The 24,133-nt window shown below is 36.5% G+C and overlaps 1 protein-coding gene across 2 annotated transcripts in view; it reads right to left on the bottom strand.

The window, feature by feature from the left end:
• Positions 1-24,133, bottom strand: part of Srbd1 (S1 RNA binding domain 1) — a 234,164-nt gene that overhangs the window by 189,019 nt on the left and 21,012 nt on the right. For both annotated transcript variants that reach the window (XM_023566369.2, XM_063229102.1), the window contains 5 exons: positions 12,612-12,778; positions 8,156-8,273; positions 6,732-6,870; positions 1,469-1,565; positions 60-195 (listed from right to left, as the gene is read on the bottom strand). In XM_023566369.2, coding sequence (XP_023422137.2) covers positions 60-195; positions 1,469-1,565; positions 6,732-6,870; positions 8,156-8,273; positions 12,612-12,778 — 657 coding nt within the window. The remainder of the gene's footprint in view (positions 1-59; positions 196-1,468; positions 1,566-6,731; positions 6,871-8,155; positions 8,274-12,611; positions 12,779-24,133) is intronic.

The following is a 24,133-nucleotide window of genomic DNA, read 5'->3' as shown; positions in this document are numbered from 1 at the left end:
ATTCTTCAAATTTAAAGTATTACCATTTTTCAGTATGCATAAGCAATTTCTTTATTTACCTGATGGTGTTGAATGTTTCTTATGTTGCATGAAAAGTTCTGGTAGAGTTGAAACTTATCAACATCTTTCTCATTTACTTTCTTTGAGGATACTTTTGCCAGAGATGACTGAATACAGATGTATCTATTTTGGCACCTGCTCAGATACACAAATAGTCAAACCAATAAGCAGTAACATACACCATGGCTAGCAAAAATGTTAAGCCATTACCAAGTGATACTTGTTAATGATGTTCCAATACGAAAATGTTATTAACTCATCAAAAAAAAAAATTCTTTGGGGGCCAAGTTGCATAAGTGCCTCACTAGGTCATGAGTTTGGTCTCTGGTACCATTAAAAAAAACTCTTTGCCTAGCATGCTAACATATATCCCACAGATCTCCTTATAAATCCACCCAATCCCCCATGCCCAAATGACTTCAGATACAATTTGTAGTTATATAAGAGATCAAAACTAACTAAAGAATCAGGCCAATAATACTAGTCTAAATATCATCCTTCTCTAAACTCTGAATTTGGTAGTCACAGTCAATCTGAAAAGACATGAAACACAAGGATGTACTAGGATAGCTTCCAACAGCAATTTGTAAAAGTGAACCAAATTTCAACAGCCTAGTTACTTACAAAACACAGTTTCAACCTGAGTAGTTATCCCACTTCCTCTTACTCCTGCTGGGGCCAATGAAAATATAGAACAGTTCTGTCTCTTGGATTAACAAAAACCAAGATGTGGGTGGAGATGTGGGGGAAGGCAGGGGGGGAGATCTAGCAGAAATTTATTTTCTCTTCTAAATAAGGCTGTAAAAGTTTTTTTTTTTCTTTAATGAGGCATAAATCTATTAGCTCAAGTAGACTCCAGCAAAGACCTTGAATCAATCTCTCAAATTCAAACTATGATGCCACAGACAAGCTGCCTTTCCTCAACAACTGAAGTTCATTTAGAGGCCTGAACTATAATGCATACCTGACATCATCCTAAATCAACCCAATCATAGGTAAACACCAAAAATGAAATATTACAGAAATACTATAAACTAAGCATGCATATCACAATTGACATGTTTAAAAAGCAATGGCACTACTCTAAATGAACATGAGTCTCTTATTGGGATAAACTGTGAAAAACAGCGGTTTTCAAACTGTGTTGATCCAAGTCCTCCACTGAGGTGCCTCAGTGGAAAAAAGATGAGGAAGCAAAGTTCCAGGCTCCCTGCTCAGAATTCAATTAAAACAACTTTTCCTTTGTCTGTTTTATATATTAGGGTTCTTTTGTTTGAACAAAGAGTTCTGCTACTTAAAAAAATATTCTGAATACAAAGTTTTTAATGAATACTGGTATTAGCACCAAGCATGTGATCCTTAACAGCACGAGTCCACAAAGTAGAAAACTCTATAAAGAGTTACTCACAATTTCCGAATGAAGTCAAGCGTGTCTTTGTCTTTAGCGATCATGTCTGCTAAAATATGCTGCACTCCTGTCTCAATATCCTGGAGCGCAGAAAGTCCTTTAGGAAAAGGGGTGAGAGAGAACAAAAACAAAACGTCTACAATGGTTTTAAGCTCTATAATTAAATCATATTAAATTAAATTCCAGTCAAAATAAAATCTTAAATTAACAAACCTAAGCAGGAAAGGAATGATGGCTGTGACTAGCTTCCATATGTAACAAAAACCAGTCTCCAAAAGCAGTAACACAAGCCCCTTACATAACACATTGCTTCTGGGGAAAACGCAGCTTTGGGTCAGCTGCTGGTCTACAGCTGGTTTCACTAGTAATTGTTAATTACTGGACAAGTAATCTGACTTCTCTACTTCAGTGTCCTCTAAAAATGGAATAACAAGTATCTTCATGATGAGTGGTTGCAAACTCAAACATATATTAATAGGCATATCCTAAACCACACAACTTGCTACAAAAAAAATTTCTCCCTTATAAGCAATTTTATTTATATTTATTTTTTAGGTTATAAAGTACTTATTCATATTTTCAATGATCCATTTGCAATCCTTAAGTTTAATCAGAACAAAGCACAAATGATCGATCGGGCAGTTCATTTTCACAATTAGATTAACTAATTTTCTCCAAGCACTTTTGGTTTGCTAACTCACAGCAGTGAGTCCCACACTTCACAGCCTCTATAACTCAGCATATACACTGGAGAAGAGCATTTACATTGCTCTATTTCATTTCTTTTGTCCTTATTACTCGATTTGTATCAAAGCCTTACTACCATTGTTTTACATTAAAGTTTGAATTATACAAGCTCTGAAACACATGCATACATTTTTCTATGAGTAGACTTTTAATAAGGAACAGATACAAAGACAATAGTAGAACATACTTATAATTTGATACAATTAATAAAGAGAAAATGGCCATTTGGGCTGTTTGTTGTATTGTGACAGCAAATGTCAACTCCTGAAATAACTATTTATTTTTTTAAAAATTTAAAGAGAAATCTAGCCACTGACATGAATAGGAATTCTACTCACACTTTAAGAGAATTTCTCTACAAGGAAATTTTTGGTAACGAACGACCTTTATGAGGTAGTAGACTGTGTACATAATGCAAAGGTCTCAGAACAGTGATGGCACATAGCAGACACTCAGTAAGTATATGTTCACTCTTATGTAAACTACTGCCTAGATCAATCTTCATCTAAGAAACTGATCTCTATGTGCTGGGTGTAGTGGCACATACCTATGATCTCACAGGAGGATCACTGCAAATTCCAGGCTAGCCTGGGCTATGTATGGGGTTCTAAATATGTCTAAACTACATGGTGAGACACTATCTCAAAAAAAGTAAAGGAAAGGAAGATTATACTCCATGCAATCAGTCCTAGATCCCCAAAGTACCTCAGAGCATCATTATGAAAAGAATAGTGAAAACACTGGGGTGTAAACGTGGAATCTACAATTTAAACCATTATTGAAAACAAAGGAAACAAAGAAATGATAGATTTTCCTATAACAAAGGATCTTTCTAAAGCCCTACCATATGAAGGAAATATAACTTGAAGTAATGAACCTCATGTAATTAAAATAAGACTGAGCTCTAACACAAAGAATTGCAAAGTATAGTCTGAGAAACTAAAAATAAAATACATTAGATACTTGTTAAAAATATAGATTCTGCTGGGTACAGTGCTACATGCCTATAACCCCAACATTCAGGAGGCTGAGGCAGGAAGATGGCCATGAATTCAAGGCCAGCCTGGGCTATAAGGTGAATTAAAGGCCATCTTGGAAAAAAAAAAAAAAAAAAAAGGCCAGCCTGAACCATGTAGTAAAAACGTGCCATACCTTAAAAAAAAAAAAAAAAAACAGATTTTAAACCAGGCATGGAGGTGCATACCTAAAATCCCAGCACTCAAGAAGCAGGAGGATCTAGGGGGCTGGGGATTTAGCTCAGTGGCATAAGCACCTGCCTTGCAAGCAGGCAGTCGTGAGTTCGATCCCTGGTACCGATAAAAATGAAAAAGACCAAAAAAAAAAAAAAAAAGAAGCAGGAGGATCATTGTGAGTTCAAGGTCAGCCTGGGCTATGTAGGAAGACTATGTCCCAAAAAATAAAGTTAAATTTAAAAAAAAAAAAATAGATAGACTGATTGATTCCCAGATTGCGAGATTGTATTGTTTCATAGAATATGTGACATGACTCTAGTATTTATTAGCTAGGGAGGGGCTCTGGGCTGCCTCTAGAGCAGGTCTCAGAGGGAAGTAGAAATTATTAGTCAGCTGGGAAGCTCTTTGATATCACATATCTCTCTCAGTCCAAGCAGAAAAGAATTGGAAAAGAAAGCTTATCATTTTTGAAAAAGCTCCTTCCCCATTCATATAGAATTGATTGTTGGGATTAGTAATATAACCAAGGATAACAAGAATTCCAGAAGTCTAGCATTTCAGTGAAATCAGGAGGAAATAAAGTCCACAAAATCCAAAAGTTATATCCCTTCCTCATAATGTATTCTTTCCAACATCGCAATCTCCAAGCCTCCAAATCTGTAACAAAAAATTGATCAGTCGACCCTTTTGTTCCACTTCATCCTCACTTTGCCACCTCGCATCTACAACAGAACATCCCGCTCCTGACTGCGGATAACCCAAAGATGTGCTGCCTCTTCCAGAACACAGTCCATCTGTGGCACAGGATAGCTTTTTGATTCAAACCAAATTCTTGTTGGTCTTGGCAAGCAAGAAATGTCTAATAGGAGGCCAGGGAAAATATCTGGTTTCTTAAATATTTCTTGCAGGAATTCTGATTAAAAAATAGTAATACAATGGAAAGTGGTTGTGTGTATGCATGTATCATGAGAGGATCTCAAGAAGAGAAAATTTTTCACATGAACTTTAAAAATCAGTACCCAGCTTATTTGTGATTAATTATAATTCTTCCCAATTTGTAATCGGGATTTTAAAAAAGGAGTCAAGCACATAAAGCAAGGTTGCAAGTACTACCGTAACTATCCTGGATCCTGAGCTAGCCACATGATCAGAAATACCACTACCTGGTGTTCACGATCATGTACCCCAGGAACACTATCACATACAACCATCAAAGAGATATAGTCAGCAAGAACCCGTCCTGACAGCTGGCACGGTAGTACACCCCTGTAATCCCAGCAGTCAGGAGGCTGCAGCATTGCCATGAGTTCAAGGCCAGCCTGCGCTGCACAGTAAGCCCAAGTCCCACTTGCACTATAAAGCAACAAAACATCCTGTCTCAAAAAAAAACCTACCCAGTAAAACTGAATCTGTAAGAACCAAGTAGACCTTTGCATCAAAGGAAGTAAAAAATAGAAAAAGAGAAAACAGGCAATAAAGCTGTGTGTATTCAGCATTCCAAAAGCTCCAGTATTCCATAACGAGCACAGATAGTTCTTGTTCTCCCTGTGGTTAACCTTAAGGCTTGACTCTTCAGTCTCAGTTATTATTAAAATATTAAATGCTGCAATCATTTGAAATCTAATTAAAAATACACTTAGGATTAAGCAAATTTGAATTTTACTTATTTTAACCATCTCTAACTTCAAATAATACCATTTACTTTTTTATTGTCTATTTTTACATATACTGAGATACATTAGTATATGAAAAGATAATTGTTTTAAAGACATACATACTCTATTTTTAAATTACAAATTTAAATTTTAAATAATTTTCTAGATTGTATAAAATAAAACCAGTCTATGGTATACTGTGATTTTCTAGTTAAGTACATCATATGGATTTTGTTATGAGAGACTGCCCCCTACAGACATCTGTGCCTCCCAGCTCCAAGAATCAACAGAAGGCCAAAAAGAACTACAGCTGGGACACAGAGACACAGGCTGACCTTGCAGTTATTGGCAGTTAGGTTGATAAGCCTAGAAATCTAATTGTACAGAATGAAGGGTACAGCTAATAATATTGCATTATATACTGGAAATTTGCTAAGAGTAGCTTTTTTCACAAAAAAAGTTAACTTAGAGATGATCAATATATTGAGGGCCAGGGATCCAGCTCAGCGGCACAAGTACCTGCCTGGAAACTGTGAGATCATGAATTCAATCCCCGGTATATATATATATATATATACATATATATATATATGTATGTATATGTATATAAATTTGATTACTACCTACAGTCTTGTTTAAATACATTAATCATTTGTTTTATGCCTACAAAATGTATCAAAACATCATATATTCTTTATACACAAGTTTTTTAAACATAAAAAATGTTTTTTAAAACAGAAGTAATCAACAGATCATTAATCTCCCCACTCAATCCTAAAAGCAATTCTAAAAATAAGTCACTGTTATCCAAAACGTACACATTCCAACATTCATTTTGACAATAAAACCAATGCATTTTGACATGAGTCAAACTGTCATTTCTCTGGGTTCTTCTCAGAAGTATGTCTCCCTTATTTCCTCCCTCTCTCATTCTTTCTCACATACAAAAGAATCAGAAGATACACTTGGAGGTAAATTTCCAAAAAAGACACTTCATTCCCTACAAAGCTGAAGCGTAGGAGTAGGACTTTAATTTATACCTTGTGCATAGTACTGAAATTATTTTAAAACAATAGAAATGAATTTTATAATTAAACTTTTGAAGTAGAATAAAAGCTTTAAAAGACAATTTATAAGAATCTTTATAACCTTAGGATATGAAGGAATTTCTTTAAAAAGAAAAAACCAATTACCTTTAAAAAATTAATAAAACTAAGACCATCTATTTGCCAAGAGATGGCAGAAAGAAAATAAGACAAGTTATAAGCTTGGCAGAAAAGATTTGGAGCTCATATAAGTAACAAAGACTATCTTAAAAATACTTAAAAATTATTAAGTAGAAGAGAAACAACATAAAAATGGGCAAATGACTAGAACAAGCACTTCACCAAGAAAGAAAAGTTGAATGGTTCAGCAATGGAGAATTTATTACAATCACTTATTCATTGTATGTCATAATATTCTTTTGTGTGGACATCACTTAATGAAGCCATTTTTAACATGTTGTAGAGAAAGAAAGAGAGAAAGAGAAGGAAGGAAGGAAGGAAGGAAGGAAGGAAGGAAGGAAGGAAGGAAGGAAGGAAAAAAGGAAGAAACGAAGAAAGGAAGGAAGGAAGGAAGGAAAGAAAGAAGGGCGGGCAAGCCAATCTCTTGAAGTAAAGCTGGTACCTTTAACATCAGATCGAATGTAAGACAGCAGATTGAGCTGCCCAGGATTCTCAAGCAGTGTCTTGGCTGCTGCTTCTAATCCCAGCTGCTTTGCTCTTTGGGCTTTTGTGCCTTTACTTCCAGATTTATATGGAGCAGACTAGAGGGGGGAAGCCGGAAAACACACCACAGGATTTGGTTTTTAAATGAAAGTTAAAGCTATCATGTAAAATTAGAAGCCATGCTGAGAATAGAGAAGGTATCTTTTTTCCAATCCTTTCCTCTTCCTTCATAAACGAATTCATACTAATTAGTCAACACCTACTACATGAGAGTGGTATGTGCTTTACCCTACTCTTCTCTGTTTGGTTTTACTCATCTAAAAAGCTCACTGCCTGGATTGCAAGGCCCTCTCTGCAACTCACGCCAGCCCCTCTAAAAGCTGTCTGCACAGAGTGCCTCTACTTCTTACCCTCATGCTCTCCTCCACTCACCACCATCTGGTTTCTCTTCTCACATACCTTGCTCGGTGTATTATCACAAAAACCTAGAGTGATCTCCTAATTACAAAACATACCTGTTTAGGCCTGTTTTGTCAAACTTCCCTGCTACATTTAACTATTGATCTTTACCTCTTTCTAAAACTCTACTCCCTAGTGTTCCATGTACCATCATGTCTGGACTCTCCTCCTATATCTCTGACTACTTTTTCCTTATCTCCTTAGGTTCTTCCCTCTTTATTCACACTCAAAAGCTGACATGCTCACCCACAGACTCTCCACTAATGAGTTCTTCCATTTTCATAGTTTCCAATACAACCCTCCCACGATATTCATGGGAGAATGGTTCCAGAAACACCCTTCCCAGTCCTATAAATACAAAAATCTTCGGATGTCAAATCCATTCAATAAAATAACATAGTATTTGCATATAACCTATGTGTATCCTCCTGTATACATTAAATTATTTCTAGATTACTTATAAGTACTTAATACAATGCAAATGTTATGTAAATAGTTTTACTTTTTTGTTAAGGAATAATAATTAAAAACTATAATGCTCAACACAGACATAACTTTTTCAAATATTATCAACCCACTTTGGTTCACTATGAAATACAGAATTGGCAATAGCTGCAGGGCCAACTGTACCAACTACTGTATCATGTCTGTCTCCAGTTCAGTCCTCTCAATTCACTTTCGCATTTGTATAATCTATTCTCCTTCCTCACTTGACTGGGAACTCCTTAAAGGCAAGAACTATCTACTATCATTCTTATAAACCAAAGTGCCTAACATTTTAAAAAGTTATTGGATAAAAGATAAATATTTTGAATTAAATAACGATGGCTAAAAGATTTTAGCCTTTAATGTCTTAGTCTTCAATTATAAAAAGATCCAAATCATAATATATTCAGGCATTAAGGCATAAAAACAGTCTCTTACCACATGTTCTAGTTCTTCAAAACTTCTACAGTTCAGGAGGGCTTTTAACAAACACTCAGACATCTTTCCCTCCTTCTTAATCTTCTGTATTGTACTATGAACCTTCTTTGCAACCATCCTGAAAATAAAAACTTTTGTAATACATAAGACCTGTATAGCAAAACTTTCTTTTTGAAGCTTTCTCAATTTTACAGAAAAATTTCAGGTACATTAAAACAATCCTTTTCTTTCTATAAATCATTTGAGAATAACAGCATCCCCAAATATATTAGTACACATTTCCTATAAAATAACAAACTCCTACAAAATCACAAAGTAACCATCAATAACACATTACTGATATTAATGGTTATATTGATATTACTATCACGTAATAATTAATTAGATGATTGATTACTATCATATACCCTCAGAACTGACACTTTATTCAAGTTTCACCAACTGTGTCAATAATGTCCTTTGCAGTGCAGTGATCCCTTCAGAATGAGATGGCACATGTAGTTGTTGTGTGTGTAGTCTCTTCACATACACTATGACAGTCTCTCTTTGATTTTTAACGTCTTCATACTTTTGAAAGCTACAAGAAAGTTATTTTAGAGTTCCTCTGATGTTTCCTTACAATTAAATTCCCGTGCTGCTACTCTGCAGGGATATCATAAACGTGGCTTCTGTTCTTCTGTCACATCATACCAGGCAAATGATTTCGATCTGCCCCATTACTAATCAACTTTTATCATGGGACTAAGGTGGTGTCTTGTGGTTTTCCCCATCACACTGGTACTGTTTATTTCCTCTTAGTAAGTATTTTGCGGAGAAGTACTTTGGAACTATGTAATTACACTGTTCTTAGTAAGTATAGATGATTTTCTGGATTTCCACAGGGTCTGTAATGATTTCACCCTTTCCATTCCTAATTGCATGGATTTGAGTCTTTCCTTTTTTTGATAAGTTTGGGTACAAGTTTATCAATCTTATTTACTCTTTCAAAGAATCAACTCTTAATTATATCATCCTTGACAAAGCTTTATTCACTTACTTATATCACTAGAGACTCACGGTTTCTTTATTCAGTGATTATAATTCATTTTTAATGTTCAAATTGCCCCACAGATGGTCAGAAGTAACCCCTGTGGTAGTCTTTGGACATGTCCCTATCATTATTTGGGCACTTTACATTCTCTGCTACAAGATATTCCCAACTCATCTTTCATTCCCTGTCCCAGCCCTGGAGTTAGGAGAGTGACACTTGGAAACCAAGTTACTATTGCTGACTGCTGTGGGGTATCATTGCTTGCACTGGTTACACCTGGCACCCACAACTGTTTTCTAAATACCATTCTCCACTGAAAATAACCAAGATTCCATGTAAAAAAGTTTATTCATTATATAGGACAACGTACAGAAATCGGTATACAAATAGGGGTAATGGAAAGGGTGAACACAATAGTGTCCCACTTTACCATGGTTTTTCAATTCAATTTTACTGTTTGTTTTGTTTCATTTGTTTGCAGTAATGGGGATTGAATACAGGGACTCTCACACACTAGCCAAGAAGTCTCTCACTGAGCTATACTCCCCGTACCCTCCTTTTTCCTAAGTTCTAAGATAAGATCTCATCAAATTGCCCGGGCTGCTCTTGAACTTGAGACCTTCCTGTGTTAGCCTCCTATGTAACTGGGATTACAGGCACATACCACATCAAGCTGAATCTTATTGTTACACATAATGCTTCTCATCTCATTTTATTATCTGATCCTATTTATAGGATATGCCTAATAATGGTATTGTTCAAATGACAAGCAAGTTAAGAGGTAATGTGAATGATTTAAAAAGATTGATGGAAATTTAAATCTACCTACATTTTAAAGACTGTCAATTAAAAGAAAGAATATGTGGAATATGAAGTTCTTAAGATTACAACCTATATGACTTTCATAGTCCTGGTAGCCCAAAACTGTTGTTAAGAACTAATGGTCAGGACAGGGAAATGGCTCAGCAGCACAAATGCCTGCCTGGCAAGTGCAAGGTCATGAGTTTGATTCCCAGTAGCCAAAAAAAAGAACTAACAGTTGCCAGAGTCATTACGACAAAAGGACTATGTCCTGTTGATCTGCAGAAAAGGAAGAAGAGCAACAACTAGAGAAAAAAACAGGAAATTTTTCTTCCTTACTCAGAATTATATTATCTAACTTCATGATGGGGTCATAATTCATATATCTTGCTGCCAGGCAGCTTAAACCACCAGTGTACATGCATGACTATATAACTTCTACCACCAGTAGTACAAGCCACCTGATGGGACAGTCATGTTTGTATCATGAATGGGTCAAGCCAAGAGGAACATGTTAATTCACTTTCTAATGGCAACAAATACTAATGAATATATTTTACTTTCCAACCCAATTTATGCATACATAATACTAAAATAATATTTCAAGAAACAATATTCACTTTTACTATATAAACTACATTCTTATGTTTTCTATTCTCATTCCATTTTTTAAAAAGTGGCAGGACCTCTCATCTACAAGTAGCAATTAACAAGTTGAGCACCAAAGCTCTAGTTATAGAAAATTCTGAGCTTAAGAAAAAGTAGAGACCATATGTCATTACCAAAAATAAATATCTACATTCTGGAAGAAAGATTTAAGGCCCAGGCAACACCTCCACGTACATCACTATACTCTTTTACTAATATTCAACTATGCCTCTATTAATAGAAATCTAAAAAGAAAACAATAATAATAACCTTGACATCAAATTTCTACCTGCCTCCTTATAACGATTGTTTTAGTACTTAACTTTTTTAAGCAAACCATTCTTGTTTCTGACACTTTCCCCAATTTCAGTCTCAAAATCTTCTAATTTTGTCCATAGTAAGTAAGCTTTAACATACCAAGCTTACTTCAGAATCTGCAAATGATGGTCTTCCAGAGATGCCCTATGTACGGTTTTGTTTGGTCCAGAAATTTTTTATATAAAACCCCAGAGGAAGCTCTAGCAAACTGGACAGATAAGCAACCCTGCATGTCAGTGATCAGCTAGAGAAGAATAAGAGCTCTCGTTTTTGTTTTAACTTTTTTTTTTATTTATTTAAGGGCTCTCGTTTTAGACCAGATTTATAATCCCCAGTTCTCATACTCTGACGCTCAATTACACCCTAGAAGACTTATACCTTTGATTAGCAAGTCATCTTTACTTCTAATTGGCTAATGATTTTGTGTCTTCAGGAAATACTAATTCACCACAAACTAGTAAGTTAATTCCCTTGACACTAAAAGAATTTCAACAAGGGCTGGGGATTTATCTCAGTGGCATAAGTTCCTGCCTGGCAAGCACAAGGTTATGAGTTCAATCCTGGTATCAAAAAAAGAACTTCAACAAAAAAGACAGAAAGGTTAATAGATATAGGCTCCCCAAACAATAAAGGAAACTTATCAGGATTATTGTAAAGATAATCCTTATTACTTTTTGAATAGCTTGGTGGAAGGGTTATATACATATAATTTTAATCAGATCCTTGTTGCAGACTTGAAGAACATACCCATTAACAACTCAATATCTATAGTATACATGCAATAAACACTTAAAGGAGGAACAATGTCTGACAAATGCTTCTGAGTAACAGTAACATGATTAGTCTTATGGATGTAGTATGCATATTTCTGAGTTACTATATTATGTCCAAAGATATAATTTTTTAAAACATACTGTACTTTCTGTTCTATAACCATACAAAACTTATATCTGACTAAGATTAAATTACCATTATCCCTAAAAGAATAGAAAAAGGAGCTATACACTTCCTACCAAATTACAAAACACGGGGCACTGTAGGATATAGGTTGTTTACCCTCGTGATCACATAGCTGAGAGGAAGATCACAAGATAGCATCCAACAGCATAAAATGCTAGGCTAAAAAACAATTAAAATTCAAATTATTCAAAGCATGGCTTTTCTACATGCTTATGGTTTTGGCCATCATACAGTCAAAAAATTATTAAATCAATTATAGGTTGGGAGTCACCTGGTACTTCCAAAGAACTCTCCATTTAAGGATTTGGTAATATTAAGAAGATGGCTTTACACAAGCTGTTGAAGATTTAGACCAACATGTACTTTTCTTCATTTCCTGCTGACAGTGCTAATTTTACAACTACACTCAATCATATCTGAGAGAAGGCAACAGTCAAATCCAGAGGAGCACAGTCACCTGAAAACTGCTATACACCCATGCTATGCATACACACACCGGGAAAGGGCTATAGGCTCCTAAGTAAGTACATTAGAACTTTCTCAGTCAGAAGAGGAATATTTTCAGGTAATGATAATTCGAGGAAATGAAACACTGGAACTGTCAAGGCATAGAGTCATTCACTTTGTCTCCACTTCTCTTCATTGGATCACACAGCCTCTACCCCCTTACATTCACTGAGCCCTTCCTGGGTTTCTTACCGCAACTCCTCTAGGGTCTGTCGAACTTCTCTCAAGGAATCAGCATCCAAGTTATTAATGAGCTCTTTTCTATAACGTACAATGAAGGGAATTGTATTATCATCATTAAAGAGACGAATGATGTTGGCACAAACCCAAAGCTCAATATTGGTTCTCTCAGATAAAACCTGCAAATAAAAAATATGTAGTGACTTAAAACATTGAAAATTAAGCATTTGTCTTTATAATATAGTTTCAGACACGTATAGTACTAAATAGTGTTCTCCAATCATGAAAAAGACCACTTGCTGTGGTTTCCAATAGAGAAAAAACTATATAAATTACCTATGTATACTGACAATCATAAAGGTAAAACAGTCATTTCACTAATTCAATAAAATCTAGTCAAAATCACTGTAAGATTCAAATTCTACAGTACTCAATAGGAGCACCTCTGGTACACAGTGATGCCTTTTCATCTCCGAGTGGCAGTGAAGCCAGAGGCTGGGTAACTCACTGGTCAGCATGCATGCGGGGAAAAGATACTAATCACTGCTAGTGAAAAGGTATATGATGTAAGAACTAGATAAAAAGCAATTTGGCACTAGTATCAAAATCTGTAAGGTGACCAGGGATGGTGGCACATATACATTCATCCCAGCACTCCCAAGTCTAAAACCGGAGGATCACTGCAAATTCTAAGCCAGCCTGAGCTACATAATGAAACACCATCTTTTTTTTTTTTTTTTTTGTGGGGAGGGGTCCCTTGTTTTATTTTTGTTTTTTGTAGTTTTCTCTTTTTTTGAGACACTGCCTTAAAAAAACATTAATGTCTAAATTCTTTGACCCAGCAATTCCCACTCTGGAATTCATCCTGATATACCTCTGGAAAATATATCATTTGCCATATTTTTAAGTACTATTTCTAACATAGTAACACTCAGCAAATGAGGAGCTGGTGAATGATTATATTATGCCATACAGGAGAATACCACTTAAGAATATAAAGCCGCTCCACATGAATTCACATGGAATGATTCACAAAATTAAGGAATGTAAGTTTCATGAAAGGTAACTGGTTAACTGCAAGGTAGGAAGATCTATCAGTAATTTCTCTCACACTTTGGCCTCTGTTTTTTTTTTGTTTTGTTTTGTTTTTCCTTTTTTTTGGAATAAGGAATCAAATCTCAGGACCTTATGCCAGGCAGGCACTGTGCCACTGAGCTAAATCCCCAGCCCTCCATCAGTAATTTCTGAATTTTTATCATGCATAGATATTACAGAATCAAAATAATTATTTTTAAAAATATATATTGTATAGGACTCAACAAAATATACACATAAGAAGAAAATTTTTAAAAGTCAGCCTGGAGAAGGGAAAGAATAAAATTATTTCACCAACTGTTCTCAAAACCTAAGCCACTTTTTCAAAGTAAAGAATAGAAGAACAAGTGTTATTAATTTTCCAATTTTGATGCTCAAGATCTGCCAAAAATTGAAGGAAAATTATTAAAGAATTTGAGTCAACTGATTAACAAAATCAAAATAAGGTATTTAATAGACTGAATTTTAGAACTACAGAACTACAGGTGAAATAAAGGGCTTCGGAAACTGGAAAATACCTCAGTCTCTAGGCATATTGCAATCTGAGACCTACATCCTCTCACCCATTCTGACAGATTAGTACCAAATCTCCAGTAAGGAAACTCCAGCCTGACTGTCTCCAAGTGAACTCTAGACCCATTCAACTCTTCAGCACATTTCCTTGGAAACCTAACGGAAACCAATCTTTCATCTGCAAAGTGGTCTTCTTTCAAACTTGGTCCTCTTTCCATTACCTTCATACAATGTTTATTTAAATAGGTCAAGCCAAGAAACATTTCTACCTCCTTCAATTTTTAAATCCAATCTATCATAAGAGCCCATTAACACTTCTACCAAATATTTTCTTAAGTCTCTTCATTTCTTCAGCCCCACATCCCAGTCGAGTTTCACTTAACTGACGTAGCAGTTAAGTGCTCTGTCTCCACTCTAGTCCCACCTATTCTTAACTCCTTGAATATTCTTTTCAAAATCTATGTAGTATCTGGTCATTAAGCTGGTAAAGTCCATCACTGCTTTCTGAGTACATTTGAATCTGAACTCCCTACAAGACCCAAAAGGCATCAGTCTCCCTCTCCAACCTCATCAAACCTTCCCCTAAAATCATCAGATTAACTCATGGGCTTCTCTCAGGTCTAGAACAAAACAGTTGCTTCCCTCCAGAGGCTTTCACTGGGCTGCTCCCTCATTCAGAAATGCCCCTGTCCATTGCCATCCCTGGCTCTCCCCAAATAACCCATTGGAATTTTCCCTCTCAAACCCATACCTCTTCTTGCTCCCTGTTCCAATTACCATTACCACCTACACAACTTCAGGGGATATTGTCACTGTCTCCTACAATATGTGGTTACCTCCCCATTATGTACCAGCTATGTGGCATGACAGTACTTTCCCTATCCCCAAATCCACATTTGGTTCAAGCAATCTGTTTCTTTAAGAATTAACAGAGGTCTGGTGGAGGACATCTTGAAATTGGGCAGAGCCCGACGCCATGATGGCATCAGCGACACAGAGAGGACTGGTGGAGGACATCTTGGAATTGGGCAGACCCAGTGCTCTGGTGACATCAGATAGTTGCTCCTGGCGCAGGAAGGTCTCGTAGAGGACTGCTGGGATCTGGGCAGAGCCCTGTGCCATGGTGACATTAGTCAGCCGCTTCTGGCGCAGAGAGAACTGGCAGGATCTCCTGGGGCTGAACCCAGGAGACCTGGGACCCAATAAGCAGATAAAAAATAGTCGCGACTCTGTGACATCCACAAGGTACAGCCTAACTTGCCAATTGACTGGCACAGAGGCTGGAGGCTAGCCTGCACCATCCCTGAATCCCTGCCTACCTCAGATAACAGCAAGTTGGGGAGGGCAGCAAAAACTCAAGTCAGCACATTTCAGAAAGACCCTAAGCAATACAGAGAGGGCCAGAGACCCCCCAGGACACTCCAGTCTGAAAGAAACCAGAAACACGACAAGAGATAGAAATTTAAAAAAAAATCTCCAGCTGCTAAACATGAGAAAATAAGCCCAGGAGACGTAAATACAGACAAGAACCAGCACAGTAACCATCCAATACTAAACACAGCATCAGCCAAAATAAAGAAATACCTTCATGACCTCATAGATGAATTTAAAACTATACTTCTGATCCAAGTGAGATAAGATATAAAGAGATTAATTAAAGAAATGATAAGCCCCACCCAAGAGAACACTGATGGAATAACGGAGGAAATCACAAAAGAAAGAGAAACTTTCGAAGAAAAATTTAAACATAACCTAGAATACATGAAACAGATCCAAAGAGATTACCAGGAAACTAAAAACTCCATTAAACACTGGCAAAATGCCTTGACAGAAACTAAAGTTAGCCTTTTGAAATTTGAAGAGAGATTTATGATATATGATCATGAAAGAAAAGACCTTTTAAAAATAATGAGAAACCAGAAGAAACAATTCAAAGGCTAGAAGGATATATATAACTTAAGAAGAAAGCATGTGAGCGAGGAAGCAGGAGCAACCAAAAATGAAATACAAATAATATTCATAGATATATTAAAGGAAAACTTCCCAAATCTACGAAAAAGAAATGATATCCAGATAAATGAGGCATACAGAACTCCAGCCACCTACAACCAAAACAGATCTACACCCAGACATATAATAATCAGGATTCCAGAAACCCACCAAAAGAACAGAATACTAAAAGCAGCCGGGGAAAAGAAGCAGATTACCTACAATGGGAAAATTATCAAAATAGCAACAGACTTATCAACACAAACTCTTAAATTGAGAAGGGCCTGGGGGGAAATATTCCAAGCCCTGAAAGAAAATAATTTGCAACCAAGACTGATATAACCAGAAAAACTCTCTCTCAAAATCAGTGGAGAAATAAGATGTTTCCAACACAAGGAGGAACTGTGGGAGCTCATGGCCACCAACCTAACCCTACAGAGAGTGCTGAAGGACATTCCAGAGACAGAGAGTGAGGGATACCAGGATTCCAGGAACAGTGGCAGAGAGACCTCAATGAATGGGGCAGACAGTGGAATGAGGGAGTAAGGTGGACAAATTATAGCAGTAAAGTGGAGTAGCAGACATGAGGCAGAGACGTAAGCTATAATCTCTAGTACAGATAGCTTTGATACACTATAAAAAAAAGGCAGAGGTCATTGTTAATAGTGTATCAGGATTTAAGTCATAGTAGTCTTACCACTCTGTTTAGTTTGAATTTAATTTGTTCCGGTCTGTCCACTCACATCAGATTTGAGGGCACAGACATTTGACCCAAAAATAGCAGGTTATACCATGGTAACTATCCTTAATTTCCTATTAACTTAAACTGAAACTCTGTATTACTTACATTGTCTTACTACGACTGATGTTATTTGAATCCGATTTGTTAGACCACGGTTTTGCTTTAGCTGATTTTATTTGAATTTGGTATGCTTGATAGTATCAACCCCAAAAGTAGAGGCATCTACTCTGAAGATGACAAGATGTAAAAGATATCCATACTGGTTTTGATTATTAACCACTCTCAAGTCCTACAATGTTTTCAAAGTTGTATTTTTATAAAAATAGCTACGTAATACTACGCTTAACTATATTAAGCCTGATGATGTGGACAAGTCTATTGAAAATAATAAGAGAAAAGCACAGTAACTACGTTAAATTACCTAATATTGTGGTCTTATGTATCTTTTTCATTGCATGTTTTTCTAAGAATTTGTTTTGCTGTCTTGTTATGATTTGTTTTTCCTCTATAATACAGAGAGGATAGATATACATGTAGAAATTCACACATGGGAAGATTTTTTTTAAACGATTTACAGGAACAGATTATATAATGCCAAGATGTAATGAACAGATACTCTGAAGAAGAGACACTAAGAAACCCAATGCTAATTCTGTAGCATTATGATATAAAATCTAGCAACACTATTATTCACTGTTTAGAGTGATATTAGTCTAGTCTCTTAAGTTCAATTTCAGTATATGTAAAGACAAGGACAACTACTATGAAGAGAATGAGAGACACTAAGGTAGTTATTATTGTCTTCCCCAATGTCAGATATTAAAGACCTAAAAAGCCTTCAATCATCCTATAGTGATTTGATTATTTCTATAATGTTCAGTATATATTCAATGTGTGTAAAGATGGGAACAACTATTTGGAACAAAATTAGAGACAATAAGATAAACAGTGAAGATCTCCAGTGGACTTGCTTTGAAATCTGTATTTCTTTAAATTGTTTCTTTTTGAACTGTTTTGTTCTGTTTTGATGTGTTTAATCTTACCCTCTTTAAGATAAAAAACAAGTATGTAGGACTGCTAACCACATTACTAAGTTTTTGTTAGATCACTGAGTAGAACTGTTGGCATTGTCACTATTTGAATGTCACTTTACATACTTTAATTTTGTAACCTGAACAACTATTTCTAAGATGACAATATGTAACTTATCAACTGGTGATTTCTTACCATTTATTTTTCTGTAATTCTGTATTATTTCTACCCTTTTTTTTCCTCCATGTATTTTTTGTTTGTTTGTTTCTCTTTAAATAAAAAAAAAAATTAACAGCTGGTAATCCCAGCACTTGGGAAGGTGAGGCAGAAGGGCTTTGAGTGAGTCTGAGGCTAGCCTGGGTTACATAGCAATTTTACAGCTAGTCTGGACAACATAGAACAAGACATTTTCCCCAAAACAAAACAAAAAACACAGCCAGAGAGATTAACCCAATCGGTATGAAGCTCAAGATTTAGGTGGAACTCTGGGCTCCAGTACAATTTCTTCCTCTGGAGAAACGCAGCTTGTTGAAACAGAAAAATGAAGCTGTAGTTCTCTCGCAATTACGAGGATAAAGTGCTAGAACACAGCTGAGAGAGTTTCAGGGCACCAGTCATAACCTTCCCATTAGGAAGGTCAACAAATCTTTATTACTTACAGTAGCCTGAGACAGCCACACCCACCTACTGTACACTGAGGAGGCAAATGAAGCTGCTGCTCCCTCCCCTTGGGGGAGGACAGAAGAAATAAAGATAATAGGAAGGAAACATGGAAAATTGCAATTTTTTAATTGTATCTTTAACACAAAAGTTACTCAAGCAATTTTCCCTTCTAAGAAATTCATTCCAAAAATAATTTCTAAAGATTTTTTTGTTTCGTTCTGTTGGTTCTGGGGATTGAACACTGAGCTACATCACCAGTAGTGATACCCTATCATGAAGGGTATCACTAAGCTGCCGAATGGGCTCAAGTTTGTAATCTCTCTGCCTCAGTCTACTCAAGTACAAGCTCTTAAAGACAGCAAAAAGCATGTAAATAAACTGGCTTCTGGGCCTCACTTTTCACCTCAAAAGGGCCTTTTCACCTGAGTATGTCATCTAAGTGGCCTTTCCTCTATGAATGAGCTATCAGGTACCTGTAACTTGAACCTCTGCTTGGCACAGGCTCATAAATTCCACAGTTTTCTAAACCCCAAATCAGATACATCCAGACTAAAATGTATCTCACTTCTGAGAGCCTACACTTCCTTCTGAGTATATATTTCCTTCCTAAATAAACCTTTTTGTGACTGCTGACAAGTCCTGAAAACTCATTTTGTGATGGTGGTCAGGGATCTTACTCTGTGAGGAGTGTACCCTAAAGTCCATATTCTCCTCAGGGACTTCCTCAGACCATGTCCATTTGCTACCGGTAACTTAGATCGCTATGCTCAGGCTTGTTTGCTGGCTGCTGACTAAATCTAAGAAGGGCATTTATTTTGGTAACAAGAAAGGAAGAATTTATTCAAAGCCACCTCCCAGGAGATGGAGGGACCCCCTTGCCTCAGAGCACCACATTACCACACACAGACAGTATTAGGATCTTTGACACTAAGGAGCAAGGGGGGCAGGAAACACCATCCCTTCCTAAAGCCAGAGCTCTCCCTCCCTTCCCTGTGGAAGTCAAACTAGACTTTGATCTGCTGGTGCCAACATCTGCATATTCTGCCCATTCTGCTGAGCTGACAAGCAATGGAGGTAGCAGGTTACGCCCCCGGCCAGAGGAAGTCTGGAGAAGGGACTGTCTGCAAAGGAAAAAATCTACACTAAGTTCTGTTTTATAGTACTGCTTACATGCTGGCACTCTTGAGGTGCTTTTTCCAAGTATACTATCTTTTACCTCAATCAAATATGTAGCTGTTTGGTATTATTCTCTTTGCTTTCCATCAAACCTCTTTACATGACACTGATTATATAGTATTTCTAAAATAATGACTCCTATTTTTCCATTTTTTAAACATAAGCTCCAGTTCTATAAACAGCTAAGTTAAGTAGAAATGTTATATAAGTAGTCAGACAGGATTAGGCCCTTGAGAGAGTCAGTGCAAAAGATGAAAACACAGTACCACTGTGGCTTGAAGGCACCTCTGAAGAAAGCCAGGCCTCTAGATAAAGACAGAATGACCAAGCCTATATGCCTGCCAGAGAGTTAAACAATAAATTAGAAATTACATTATAATCGGTATCACTTGATCCAATAAAGGTTAGATAGGTATCATTCACCTAGGTGGATGATCAGGGCTCCTGGTCCATCCCTTCCTAAAAAGGACTTTGTACTTTCCATGTACCCTTGCTACGTGACCTGCTTCCCCACTGGATCAACATTACCTAAGCGGCTAGACTTGCAATCTTATTGGTTAATCATAGTTTTGACCCACATTGTACCCACCTCATGCTTTTCTAGCCAACTTGTGATTCTGCTCTATAAAACTTCCTTTGAGAAGTGGGCTCACTGGCAACCCACTTTCAGGTCCCCTCCTGTCTCTCAGGAGCTCTCTCAATAAGTCTTTCCTACTCCCAGGATAGGATTACTGACGTGAAAAAAAATAAATAAATAAAAAATTAAAAAGATTGATCTGCTCATTTATTGTTTGGTTTTCAAAGAGGATAGAAGAAATTAAAATGAAGTAGAAAGACAAGGAAACCAAGATTTTAAAAATTATACTTTGAAAACTAAAGTTTCAGGACACAAGCCTGATTTACCAATTTTTTTCTCTCTCTTATCTCAAGAGTAAACCTGGACAACTCCTATTCACCTACAAATGGGTATGCCCTTTCCCTTTTTACTTACAAGTAATCCTCTTTCATTCATGAATGGACCACTCTTCTGGACTTCCCATATGAATGGACCATGGTTCTCACTTGGAAGGTCCCTCTTCCCTAAAGATTTTCAGCCCCCAAAGCACCTAAAAGTCCCCCAGTTCCCAATTGTACAGTACTGTACCTTATTTCCCTGTGTACTATACCTGCACTCAATTCCTTCTATATTTATTGTATTAAATCTCTTTTTTTTTATTTATTTATTTATTTTAATTTTATTTAAGGAGAAAAGAAAAAAAAGCAGGGAAAGGGTACAAGTTATACAGATTTACAGAAAAAAAAATGAACAGTAGGAAATCACTAGTTAATGGATTACATATTGTCATCTTAGAAATAATTGTTCAAGTCACAAAATTAAAGCTTGTAAAGTGGACATTCCATCAATGATACTGCAAACAGTTCTGTTCATTGATCCAATAAAACTCTGTGATATCATTTTCTATCTTATACACTTAAATATACATGCAGTTATATAGTTTAGAGCACTTTCTTTTCCTCTCTTTTGTACCATGACTATTACACATTTTGGGTTTCATTGCTCCCACGGTTCTTATTACTTTTTTGGAAGAGAGTAAAACCAAATGTGACATAACAGAACAGAATCGGTCAATTCAAAAGGGTGGACATAATAGATAATGTAAAAACATAATACAAGGTGATCAACAATGGTTACTATAATGCCTCCCGCTATCTCTAATAGAATTGCCTATATCGTTAGTTATAATACAATTGAACAAAACAGTAAAGAATAAAACCGACAAAACCAAAACATTGGAGACATTGTAGGTCTTCAAAAGTAGATAAAAGTCAACAAAAATCTCTCTCATTTTTTTTTTAACTGACACATTTTAAAAATTCTTTCCAATGACAGGAGTCAGTGAACCTGCAAGCTTTTTTTTTTTTTAATCGGTACCAGGGATCAAAATCATGACTGTGCGCTTGCAAGGCAGGCGCTTATGCCACTGAGCTAAATCCCCAACCCCTCAAGCTTTATTTTAAAAAGATGGATTAAGTTCCTTTTTTCAGCCTCAGAGACCTTCAGATCTAGCCAGTGAGAGTTTTAGCTTTTGAGTGAACCTGTAAGTTGATATATTTTGAGTAACAAGATCTATGTGCTACTGCAGTGGTTCATAATACATAGCACCAAGATCTGGTGTAAAATCACCAGAACTTGTTAGAAGTGCAGATTCTTGGGTGCTATGTAAAAGACACTAAATCAGACACTCTGGGATGAGGCCAGACAATCTGTGTTTTAGAAAAATAAAGCAAACAACAAAGAAATAACAAAAAGTCAGAAGTAAAAAGAAGCCTCAGGGATGGGAAAGAGGGAGACAGCAGATCACTGGACTTGTTACTTGTAAACTACTCACATTTATTACATTACTTTTTTAAAACATTGACTAATAGGAATGATTAAGATTTTTTTTTTTTTTGAAAAAAGAATCTTGACATTCTTCTTAACCACTAAGATTTAGCAAAGTATTTTTCTTGGTTTATGTTAACACTGGTATAAGGTATATTATGTTCCCAAATATTTTACATTAACTCGTCTACATTATAGACACAGGAGATTAGGGTGTGGCAAAACCGGTTGAGGACACGTTAAATACAAGAACACTTGCACAGCACAGTTCCCAAAGCCCAGCACAGGGACTTCTGAGAACTTCAGCAGGTTTTCAACAGAATAGTCCAGACCTGACCAGCCTGAGGCATGTGATCCTAGCATCTCTTTATGTCCCATATAGACAATCCTCACAGGTTTCCTTGAGACGTAGACAGCATAAAAGGACAAATGCCAAGAAGAGCTTGCCATCATGACTTGCCTCCTGACAGTCTACCCTGCAAACCTCCAGAATGTTACTTTCATCTTGCTCTTTCCTCCTACCAGGTCTAAGCTCACTCTGCAGAGCTAGTTTCTCCCTCACTCTTCACTTCTGTTTTTCAAATAAACTTTGCTAGCATTTTTTGCTTGTTTTGTCCAAATCTTTGTTCATGACAAGAAGAACCTGGGAACCAACTCCAGGAGATACAAGCACCACAAAAGCCAGTTACATTCATTTAGTAAGCCAGTTAGTTTCTAGAAGTAGACTACCTGGTACCAATGTAAGACAGGCATTATTCTTATCTTATAAACACAAAAACCAAGGCCCAAGAAGTTAAGTAAACTGTCCTGTGTCTCACAAGACATAATACCTCTTCAAAACTTTGATTTGCATGCAAAGTAAGATTTTTCAAACAGAAATACTCAAAATCACCTCCTTTCTCTTCCTGAGCAGTCCTGGGGATAGCAACAAAGTATTTCATGTAGTTCTCTAGCTGTCCAAAACTTCTATCAAAATGCCTTCTGCCAAAGTACCCTACAATTTACTCCTCTAGAAGGAAATGTTATCCCCTTCATTAAAAAGAAAACATCCGGTCCTATAGCCTTACTCACTCAGGCAGCATCTGCATTTTAAAAGAACATCAAAATTAAATAACCCTCCAATGAGTAAAAAGGACAGTTTTTCTATATAAATTACTCCCAAGCTTGCAAATGGACACCTGACTTCTGAAAAGCTGCGATTCCTGCTGTTCTCTCCTGTTACCGCAACAGTTTATTGTATCACTTATTTTATCATACACTAAAGATGCTCCCCTAGAACATCTATGGAAAAACTAATCTATACTGGAAGGAAAGGAAGGGAGGAAAAACTAATCTATGCTGTTAGAAATTGAGCATGTTTATAGAAGAAGGGTATGAGGAATCTGTTGTTTGACCTAGAAGCTGGATACATCATTACACTAAGAACTTTGTTGGGCTTACACTTAAATATAACTTCTTATATGTATGTTATACATCTAAAAACTTTGCTAACAAATAATATTGAGACAGGAGGTTATGGCGTGGCAAAACTGGCTGCGGAAGTAGGCATAACCTGTTAATTGCAAAATCCCAAGACACATGTTCCCAAAGCTCTGCACTTGGACTTCTTGCAAAATTTCCAGGTTTTTGGTAGGATGGCCTAAACCTGATGTCAGCCTGAGGTGTGCATGATGCAAAAAGGATAGCACATTGAATTTCTGCTACTCTGAATTTTCTTCCAAGGTAGTCCACCCTCATAAATGTGGGGTGTCTGCTTTAGCTACTTTTACTCACCCAAACTTGCTCAAGGAGATCTGATTTATTTTCCTCCTTTAATAAATTTTGCTAGTGTTTCTGCTTGTCTTGACCAATTCTTTGCTCAGGACAGAAAGAACCTAGACACTACCTCCAGAAGGCACCTAGCACCCTAAAACCTGGTAACACTACCAGCTAAATTACAAT

Source organism: Cavia porcellus, unplaced genomic scaffold (genome assembly GCF_034190915.1).
Source record: "Cavia porcellus strain 051 isolate PalLab524CR breed Dunkin Hartley unplaced genomic scaffold, mCavPor4.1 scaffold_1, whole genome shotgun sequence".
Classification (NCBI taxonomy): Eukaryota; Metazoa; Chordata; class Mammalia; order Rodentia; family Caviidae; genus Cavia; species Cavia porcellus.
The sequence above is the reverse complement of the archived record's forward strand: the minus strand, read 5'-3'. Positions and strand labels throughout refer to the sequence as shown.